The sequence below is a fragment of the Ornithorhynchus anatinus genome, chromosome 2, assembly GCF_004115215.2.
Source record: "Ornithorhynchus anatinus isolate Pmale09 chromosome 2, mOrnAna1.pri.v4, whole genome shotgun sequence".
Taxonomy (NCBI): domain Eukaryota; kingdom Metazoa; phylum Chordata; class Mammalia; order Monotremata; family Ornithorhynchidae; genus Ornithorhynchus; species Ornithorhynchus anatinus.
The window spans coordinates 104986228-104996936 of record NC_041729.1 but is presented as its reverse complement, the minus strand read 5'-3'; the positions used below and the strand labels follow the sequence as shown (position 1 = coordinate 104996936).

The 10709-nt window shown below is 58.2% G+C and overlaps 1 protein-coding gene across 1 annotated transcript; it reads left to right on the top strand.

Annotated features, from left to right (window-relative positions):
- Positions 1–241: 241 nt before the first annotated feature.
- VGLL2 (vestigial like family member 2) lies at positions 242–9447 on the top strand. Its single transcript, XM_039914946.1, has 4 exons — positions 242–429; positions 1645–1966; positions 3825–4340; positions 9407–9447. The coding sequence occupies exons 1-4, from the start codon at positions 313–315 to the stop codon at positions 9445–9447; spliced, it is 996 nt and encodes a 331-aa protein (XP_039770880.1). The 5' UTR covers positions 242–312.
- Positions 9448–10709: the final 1262 nt, after the last annotated feature.

Here is a 10709-nt window from a genome sequence, read left to right as displayed (position 1 = left end):
CCCCGGGGCCAACGGGGCGGCCTCTTCGGGGCTCGGTCGGACGAGGGGAGGGGGTGGACGGGGAGGGGGGGGGGTCTCCCAAAGGGCCGGGGGCGGGGGAGGCCAGGGGGGGGGTCGCCCCTCCCCTGGCCTCCCCCCACCCCCCCAGGGCTGGCGTCACGGCGCCGCGGGCCGAGCTCTCCAAATGCGCGCTGCGGAGAGCTCAGTCCGACCGGGAGCGCGGGGGGACGGAGAGGGATCGCTGACCGCCCAGGGCCTGCCCATGAGCCGCGGGGGTCCCGGGCCCGTCCAGGCTGCCCCCCGAGGGGGCGGATGCTGCGCTCGGCCAGGGCCCCGCTGCGGGAAGCCATGAGCTGCTTGGAGGTGATGTTCCCCTTGTACGGCCCCGCGCAGTCCTACCTCGCCGCTGCCTACAGCCCCTACCGCCAGGTAGCCCTTGCGGGGGTCGAGGGTGCGGGGTCGGGATGCGGGAGGGGAGGGCAGAGCCTCCCGGCCCCCTCTCCGGGACGCCGGGGACAGGGGCCGGGGGGACGGGCCCCGGGGAGCGCTGGCCGGAGGGACTGCGGGCGGGGTGGACCCCGGCTCCGGCGTCCCAAGCCGCTGTGGACGCGGAGAGGGGAGCGCATCCCTCCGCGTGGACGCGGTGGGGTCGAGGGCGGTGGGCGCGGAACGTGTAGGTGCGCCCACCGACCTCCGAACCGGCCCGCCGCTGGCACGGATGGCCGAGGGCTGGAGGACACCCCCGTCCTCCTCCTCCCGGGTCCCGGGCCACTGGAGCCGGTGGGCAGCGGGCAGGGCCGCGGGAGGCCCCTGGAGGGGATGTCCCCATCCCCGGGGAGGGGACCCGGCCCCTGCGGCCGGACCCCCCGGCCCCTGCGGCCGGACCCCCCGGGCCCTCAGGTCCTGCCCAGCCGATCCCCAGATCCCGAAGCCCCCGGGAAACGGTCCTGGGTGAATGGGCCGAACGCGTTTCTGGGCGTCGCCAACGCTCCAGAACGGCCCGGCCCTTCGGGCCCGGCCCGCTAGCCCGGCGCCGCCGTCCGGAGGGCCAGGGCGGCCCTGAGCCCGGATAATAATACTACTACTAATAATATTCGTTAAGCGCTTACTATGCGCCAAGCACTCTTCTAAGCGCTGGACGCTGACCCCCCAGCGCCCCGGGACCCCAGGCCGGCCCATCCGATCTGGACGGACCCCGGCCGCGCGTCCCCCGGGCTCATTCATTCGTTCCTTCGATCCTATTCATTGAACGCTTACCGCGTGCAGAGCACTGTCCTAAGCGCTCGGAAAGTACAACTGGGCGCCAGAGAGAGGCAATCCCTACCCAACGGCGGGCTGGCGGTCTAGAAGGGGGAGACAGACAACAGAACAAGTAGACAGGCATCGCTACCATCCATGAATTATAGATGTACACACATCCTTAATAAAATAAATAGAGTTATAAATCTGACAGACGAGCGCTGTGGGGCAGGGAAGGGGGCAGAGCAGAGGGAGGGGGTGAAGGCGGGGGCCTGCGGGAGGGAGGGTCTCTCCCCCATCCCCAGGGGGGCTCTAGAGGCCGCCCGGGCCTAGCTAGCACCCCGTTTCCGAGGAGGTGGGCACGGTGCCCTCTGACCCTCCCCCGCCCCCGGTGTATCCCGGCAGAAACTCTTCTACCCGAAGATGCAGGACCCTTCGGAGAGCGCCGGCGGCTCCGGCTCGTCTTTCTCGGGGTCCGGGGCAGCCCCGGCCCCGGTCAAGGAGGAGGAGGAGGGCAGCCCGGAGAAGGAGCGGGAGCGGGAACCTCCCGAGGCCGAGTATTTGGGCGCCCGCTGCGTCCTCTTCACCTACGTGCCAGGGGACGTGGGCGCCGTGGTGGACCAGCACTTCAGCCGCGCCCTCAGCCAGCCCAGTGCCACCGCGGCCACCTCCCCGTCCCCCTCCCCGCATCCGGCCAGGACCGGCCGACCCGCCGGGCCTTGGAGAGGTCAGTGGGGAGGAAGGGGGGCTTCGAGGGGGACCCTGGGGAGGGGGGAGGGAAAGGAGCCGCCTTCGGGGGCGGGGGGGTGGGCAGCGAAAACCAGAATTATCATCATCACGGTGGTGTTTGTTAAGCGCTTACTATGTGCCAAGCACCATTCTAAGCGCTGGAGCGATACGAGGTGATCCGCTTGTCCCACGTCGGGGCTCAGTCTTCATCCCCATTTTCCAGATGAAGCCCAGAGAAGTGAAGCGACTGGCCCAGAGTCACACGGTTGGCAAGCGGCGGAGCCGGGATTAGAATCCACGTCCTCTGAATCCCAAACCCGGGCTCTTTCCACTAAGCCACGCCGTATGATGAGATAATTAACAAATGATTCAAATACCATAATTATTCATTATGATGATATAACCGACAAAATTATCCTGGCCAGAAATAATAACGATGTTTTTGTTCATCTGGGTGCCCAGCGCTGTTCTAAGCGCAGATAACAAACACCATAATAATCAGAATACCAAATACCATAATAATAATATACCCAACACCGTAATAGTAATAATGATCCCCCACAGAGGGGCCAGGAGTCGAGGAGAGGGAGAAAAAGAGGAGGAGGGGGCGTCCTGTGCCCTCCTCCCTGACCGCAGCGGCGAGGAAAGCGTCCGTCGCGTCCGAGGGCTCCGGGTCCCAAACCGCGAGTTTCATTCATTAGTAATAATAACAATAATAATTACGGTATTTGTTGAGCGCTTACTATGTGCCAAGCGCTGTTCTAAGTACTGGGGTAGATACGCAGTGATCGGGTTGTCCCACGTGGGACCAGCAGTCTTACTCCCCATTTTACAGATGAGGTAACTGAGGCACAGAAAAGTCAAGCAGCTTGTCCGGGACAGCAGACAAGTGGTGAAGCGGGGATTAGAACCCATGTCCTCTGACTCATTCATATTATTTCTATTCATATTATTCAATCATTCAATCGTATTATAGAGCGATTAAATAAATCCCATTTATAAATCGTATTCATAATCGCATTTATATTACCGTGTGCAGAGCACTGTGCTGAGCGTTGGGGAAAGCACACTACAGCAAGAGAGAGAATCCCTGCCCACAACGGGCTCAGGGTCTAGAGGCCGGGGAGACACACGTCAATAGAAGTAAACGGGCGTCGATATGAATAAATAAAATTACAGATATGTGCATAAGTGTCGTGGGGCGGGAGAAGGGGGAAGAGCCAAGGGAGAGAGTCGGGGTGAGGCAGAAGGGAGTGGGAGATGAGGAAAAGTGCGGCTTAGTCGGGGAAGGCCTCTTAGAGGAGATTCCTTCATTCAATCGTGTTTATCGAGCGCTTGCTAGGTGCAGAGCACTGTCCTGAGCGCTTGGAAAGTACAACTGGGCGACAGAGAGAGACAATCCCGACCCAACAACGGGCCGAGAGTCTAGAAGATGTGCTTTCGGCAGGGCTTTGCAGGGAAGCAGGGTCTCCGGCGGCGAGGGAGGCAGGGGGTGGGGACGAGCCCGGGCTTCCCCAACGGCCCGTCCCTCGGAGAGGCCGGGCACTGCGGATTCATTCATTCATTCATTCGTCCCATCAATCGTATTTATTGAGCGCTTATGTGTGCAGAGCACTGTCCTAAGCGCTCGGGAAGTACAAAGTGGGCAACAGATAGAGACCATCCCTGCCCGACGACGGGCTCACGGTCTGGAAGATTCGGGGTTGGTTTCTCGGGGGTGCTCCGGGCTGTCACCAGCTCCCACCGAGAGGGGGGACAGTCCCGGGGCAGGAAGGGGGGAGACGGGCGGGCAGGGGTCGGCCCCCGGGGTAGAGCTGTCCGTCTCACGGCTGGACCTTGCCCGCCCTCCTCCGCAGACGGCTCTTTCCCCATGAACCAGCGGAGCTTCCCGGCCTCCTTCTGGAACAGCACCTACCAGCCGGCCGTGCCCGCCGCGCTGACCGGTGGCCTGGCCGCCCACTCCGAGCTGCCCTTCGCCGCTGACCCCTACGGCCCCGGCCCTCTGCACGGCCACCTGCACCAGGGCGCGCCCGAGGCCTGGGCCCACGCACACCACGCGCATCATGCGCACCACGCTCATCCCCCGCATCCCCCCTTCGCCCTGGGCGCGCAGAGTCCGGCCTACCCCGCCGGCCGGCCCGCGGCCATGCACGAGGTCTACGGCCCGCACTTCGACCCGCGCTACAGCCCCTTGCTGCTCCCGGCCCGCCCGCACCGCCTCCCACCCGCAGCCGGACCCGCGGCCGTCGGCGCGCCCTGCGAGCTGGCCAAGGGCGAGCCCGCCTCCGGAGCCTGGGCCTCGCCGGGGGCCGCCCCCTTCCCCGGCCCCGCGGGGGACATGGGGCAGAGCCTCGGCCTCGGCGTCGACTCAGGTGAGGAAGGGAGCGGGGAGGAGAGGGAAAGTGGGGCTCAGTCTGGGAAGGCCTCCGGGAGGAGGTCCCTTCGCCGGGCGATGGTGTTTACCGAGCGCTGACTCTGTGCGGAGCACACGAGGTACAGATCCAAGATGATCAACCAGATAGATACGAGGTCATGAGGTTGTCCCACTTGGAGCTCACGGGCTTATCGATCCCTATTTAACGGATTTGTCGACTCAGGTGAAGAAGGGAGGGGGGAGGCGAGGAAAAGGGGGGCTCAGTCTGGGAAGGCCTCCGGGAGGAGGTTCCTTCGCCGGGCGATGGTGTTTACCGAGCGCTGACTCTGTGAGGAGCACACGGGTACGAGGTACGGATCCAAGGTGATCAACAAGGTAGATACGAGGTCATGAGGTTGTCCCACTTGGAGCTCACGGGCTTAATCCCCATTTAACGGATTTGTCGACTCAGGTGAGGATGGGAGGCGAGGAAAAGTGGGGCTTGGTCTGGGAAGGCCTCCGGGAGGAGGTTTGTTCCCTCAGTGCTGTTTACTGAGCGCTGACTGTGTGTGGAGCACACAGGCACAAGGTATGGACACGAGATAATCAACAAGATAATCAGCAAGATAGATACAAGGTAGTGAGGTTGGCCCACTTGGAGTTCACAGGCTTAATCCCCATTTTATGGATTTTCTGGACTTGAGTCAGCATCGATTTAGGTGGGGGGGGGGGGGCGGGGGGAGGCGAGAAAAAGTGGGGCTCAGTCTGGGAAGGCCTCTTGGAGGAGATTCATTCACTCGGTGGTGTTTATTGTGTGCTTACTGTGTGCAGAGCACACAGATACAAGGTATAGATACAAGATAATCAACAAGGCAATCAACAAGATAGATGCAAGGTAATGAGGTTGTCCCACTTGGAGCTCACAGTCTTAATCCCCATTTTATGGATTTTCTGGACCTGAGTCAGCACCGACTCAGGTGAGGACCCAGGGAACCGGGGAGGGGAGGGGCGCCAGGAAGACACTCGGCACCCTGACCCGGTGGGGTGAACTCCTGGGGAATGGGCTCTAAGAAGAATGATTCTAATCATTCTAATAATGATGACGGTATTGGTTCATTCATTTATTCATTCAGTTGAGAAGCAGCGTGGCTTAGTTGGAAAGAGCCCAGGCTTGGGAGTCGGAGGTCTTGGGGTCTAATCCCGGCTCCGTCACTTACCAGCCGTGTGACTTCTCTGTACCTCAATTGCCTCAACTCTAAAATAAGGATGAAGACTGTGAGCCCCATGTGAGACAACCTGATTACCTTGTATCTACCCCAGCTCTTAGAACAGTGTTTGGCACATAGTAAGCTCTTAACAAATGCCATTATTACTGTTATAATTATTGAGCACTTACTGTGTGCGGGGCACTGTACTAAGCCCTTGGAAAGTGCGATTCAGCAGTAGATAGAGACAATCCCCACCCAACAACGGGCTCACGGTCTAGAAGAGGGGAGACAGACAACAAAACAAATGGACAGGCATCAGTAGCATCCAGATAAACAAATAGAATTATAGGCACTTACTATGTGCCAAGCACTGTTCTTAAGCACTGGGATAGATACAAAGTAATCAGGTTGTCCCACGTGGAGCTCACAGTCCTAATCCCCGTTTTATGGATGAGGTAACTGAGGCACAGAGAAGTTAAGCAGCTCACCCAAGGTCACACACCAGACAAGTGGTGAACTTGGGATTAGAACCCAAGTCCTCCGACTCCCAAGCCCGGGCTCCTTCCACTAAACCACACAGGCCTCCGTTGTAAATGTTGCCCATCTCTGGGATCAGTTTCCTAGTGCAAATTCTGGAGTGTCAACCTCTAATGACAGCTCCTAGTGGAAATATTCCAATGTGGAGTTTCCTCCGGGGCAAATCATGATTGTGGTATTTGTTAAGTGCTTACTATGTGCCAAACACTCTTCTAAGCGCTGGAGTAGATAGGCAAATCATTCATTCAATCGTTCATTCATTCAATCATATCTATTGAGCACATACTGTTTGCAGAGCACTAATAATAATAATAATGTTGGTATTTGTTAAGCGCTTACTATGTGCCGAGCACTGTTCTAAGCGCTGGGGTAGACATAGGGGAATCAGGTTGTCCCACGTAGGGCTCGCAGTCTTAATCCCCATTTTACAGATGAGGGAACTGAGGCACAGAGAAGTTAAGTGACTTGCCCACAGTCACACAGCCGACAAGTGGCAGAGCTGGGATTCGAACTCATGAGCCCTGACTCCAAAGCCCATGCTCTTTCCACTGAGCCACGCTGCTGCTTCTGTGCAGTACAGAGCACTGTACTAAACGCTTGGAAAGTACAATACAGCAATAAAGAGAGACAATCCCTGTCCACACCGGGCTCACGGTCCAGAGGGACTGGACTAAATCAGGCTGGGTGCAGTCCCTGTTCCATATGGGGCTCACAGTTTTAATCTCATTTTACAGGCCCAGAGAAGTGAAATGACTTGCCCGAGGTCTTACACCAGGCATGTGGAACCCACATCCTCTGACTCCCCAGCCTGTGCTCTTTCCACTAGACCATGCTGCTATTCTGGTCCTAGGCGGATGTTCCCTATGTAAACGTCCTAATGCAGAGTCTCAATCAATGAATGGTATTTATTGAGTGTTTACTATGTGCAGAGCAATGTACCAAGCGCTTGGGATATTACAACAGAACGAGCAGACACATACCCTGACCATACTGATCTCAGTCTAGAGGGGGAGATAGTAATATAAATAAATAAATAGTGTGTAATACATCATTTAAAGATATGTGCCTAAGTGCTGTGAGGGTGGGGTGAATATCAAATACTCATTAATAATAATAGTGGTATCTGTTAAGTGCCTATGTGCCAGGCACTGTACTAAGCGCTGGGGTGGCTACAAGTAAATCGGGTTGGACACGGTCCCTGTCCCATGTGGGGCTCAGTCTCAATTCCCCCTTTAACCGATGAGGTACCTGAGGGACAGAGAAGTTAAGTGACTTGCCCAAGGTCACATAGAAGACGAGTGGCGGAACCAGGATGAAAACCCATGTCCTTCTGACTCCCAGGCCCGGGCTTCATCACCTATGCCACGCTGCTTCTCAAAGGCCACGCATCCAAGGGCACAGAAGATGCAGAAGGGAGAGCTAGCGGGGGAAAAGAGGGCTTAATCAGGGAAGGCCTCTTGGAGGAGATGCGACCTTAATCAGTTGTATTGACTGAGCACTTACTGTGTGCAGAACACTGTACTAAGCGCTTGGAAGAGTACCATAGGCACGATCCCTGCCCACAACGAGCCGGCGGGCTAGAGTCTCCACTGTAGAATCTCCCCATACAAATATCTCAGTGGGAAGGCTCTCTCCATCACAACTGGCATGTCTTTTTGCAGAACTGTGGAGTCTAAACTAGCACTGCCAGAGCCGGGAAAAACCTCCCATTTTCAACGCCTCACCTCCACTCTCCGGGGTCAAATCTGCAGGCTAAACTGCCGTGGTTAACTTTCTGACGCGAATCCTCGAGGGTAAACTCTCCGGCAGAAAGTTTGCAAAGTAGTCTCCGTGGGTAAACTCTCAAAGCCGCCTCGCCCTTCCCTGCCTCGTTAAACAGTGTGGTTTAGTGGAAAGAGTGCGGGCTTGGGAGTCGAAGAAGGTGGGTTCTAATTCCTCCTCCATCACTCTTTTGCTGTGTTACCTTGGGCAAGCCGATTCACTTCTCTGTGCCTCAGTTACCTCTTCTGTAAAATGGGGATTAATAATAATAATTATAGTATTTGTTAAGCACTTACTATGTACCCAGCACTATTCTAAGCCCTGGGATAGATGCATGGTAATTGTCCCCACGTGGGGCTCACAGTCTTACTCCCCATTTTACAGATGAGGTAATTGAGTCCCAGAGAAGTGAAGTGATTTGCCCAGGATCACGCAGCAGACAAGGGGCAGAGCCGGGATTCGAACCCACATCCTCCAGACTCCCAAGCCCGTGCTCTTGCCACTAGGCCATGCTGCTGTGAGTCTCACGTGGGACAACCTGATTACCTTCTATCCACTCCAGCGCTTAAAACAGTGCATGGCACAGAGTAAGCACTTAACAGATACCGTTATTATTATTATTATTATTACTACTACTACCCGGTGAGAAATGATGCCCTAGAATCCGCTAAGGCCTCGGTGTCTAAATTTGCCAAAGCAGCGTGGCTTAGTGGAAAGCGCACGAGCTTGGGTGTCAGAGGATGTGGGTTCTAATCCCGGCTCCGCCACTCGTCCGCTGTCTGACCTTGGGCGAGCCACTTAACTTTTCAGTGCCTCAGCTAACTCCTCTGTAAAACGGGGATTAAGGCTGGGGAGCCCCACGTGGGACAACCTGATGACCTTGCATCTACACCAGCGCTTAGAAAAGCGCTTGGCACGCAGTAAGCGCTTAACGATTACCGGAATTATTATTGTCATTATGGTTTCTTCCAAGAAAATCCCTCGAGGACAGATGCCGTTAGGCCCGGGGGAAGTACAGACGAGGTGTGGGGGTCTCCGAGGGACTGTATGCGCCGCCCCCTCCCCGTCCGAGCTCTATCCATTGTCCCTTCAGTCGCCAGAGCAGCAGCGCCGAGGAGCAGGACGCCAGTTGTTCCTGCGGCTGTTAGGTGGGCAGAGAAAGAAGCCCAGCAGCCCCCCCACCCCACCCACCCCCGGTCCAAACCGGCTCTCCCTCTTCGTTCTGCCTCTTCCCTTTTATTCAACCCTCCATCTGCGGCCTCGGGTCCTCTCCCTAACACAGAGCCTTCCCCCTTCTCTCTCCTGCGCCTTTGCGCACTCCTCCCCATCCCCTCTCTCCCCTTTCCACCCTCCTCTCTCCCTCCCTCCCTCTCTCTCTCTCTCTCTTTTTCTCTCTGTTTTGTTTTCTCCCCGTCCTCAGGTGTGCAGCCCCAGGACAAAAGCAAGGACCTGTACTGGTTTTAAAGCCTCTGCACCTCTCCTCCCCCCCCGGGCAGGGCTCCTGAGCTGGGCCCAGGCCGGGGACGCACCGGAGCCGGGATCCAGCGGGTGGGTAACGGCTTCTGATCTTGGTTTGCAGCTCGACGCCACCCCTTCTGCGGCGGAGCCCTCCGAAGCTGACCCGCCACCTCGGAGACGCCCCCATTGTCCCCCACCCCCCTTCCCCACCCACTCCCCCCAAACCCGGCCCAGAACCCAACGCCCACCGTGGGACTGGGGCCGAGACAGTGGCGGCGAGGGGAAGGCCTGGGGGGTCGGGGGGGGGGCAGAGAGGAGAGGACCCCCTTGCTCCCCACCCTGCGCGGGGGGACACTGGACACCGGACACTGCTCCTGGCTGCAGCCCCGCGGGGATCCCCCGGGTCCCTTGGGGGTCCTGCCGGGGAGGGAAGGGGCCGGACTCTACCGTCGAGCTTTGCTCCTGGGGACGTGGGCTTTGCCTCCCCACATGGGGGGCGAAGAAATTCAAGGACACGCCATGCCTCCATCCCCCACCCCAACCCTCTCCTCCTTGGCCTTCCCTCTCCGGACCGTGCCCCCCAACCCGGACGTGAGTGGCAAGCGGCTAACGGGAGCAGGTGGCCCCCGGGCCTGGCCGAGATGCAGCTGTTCCGAGAACAACTGTTCAAACTCCAGAAATATGACCAGCGGCGCGGCGCTTCCAGCGGCGGAGATATATCATGGGGGCGGGCAGGGGGTGAAGGCCGGGTGGAGTTTACAAGGGACCCACGGGACGTCCCCTCCCACGTCCCCGTCCCCTCCCCTTGCTGTCCCCCAGCGCCCCTCCGACCTTGGGGACGGGGGTCCCTGGAGACCGAGTGGATGAGGAATCTCAGCTGCTCTTCGGAAGCACCGGACACCTGGGGGGGCAGGGGGAGGTGGGACCCACCCCCCCCCGCCCATCCCCTTAAAGACGCTTCTCTCACCCCTCCGTGCCGTATGGGGAAAGACAGAAGTTACTTCTTTTATTTTGTCCAGTGGAATAATCGATGAGAATAATAAACCCAGCCCGCTTTGGTAAAGGGCTCGGCCGGTCCTGAGTAACGCTGCGGCCGGGCGGACAGGCGCCAGATTGGCGTCGGATTTGTCTCCGGGATTCGGTGATTACGGGATTTCATCCCCTTCCGTCCCTCGGATCCCAGTTGCGGTTTTCCCCCTCTCCCAACCCCGGGAAATGGGCCTGGAAACTATTAGGGGGAGGAGGTCAGTGGGACCTGGGTCCGAGCAGCCCAGTGATCCCGGCCGGAGCTGGGCGTCCACTCTGCCTATGTCCCCTAGGCAGGGGAATGAGCAGGTGGGAACAATAATAATAATAATAATAATTGCGGCATTTAAAAAGCGCTTACTGTGCGCCAGGCACTGTGCTGAGCGCTGGATAGAAGC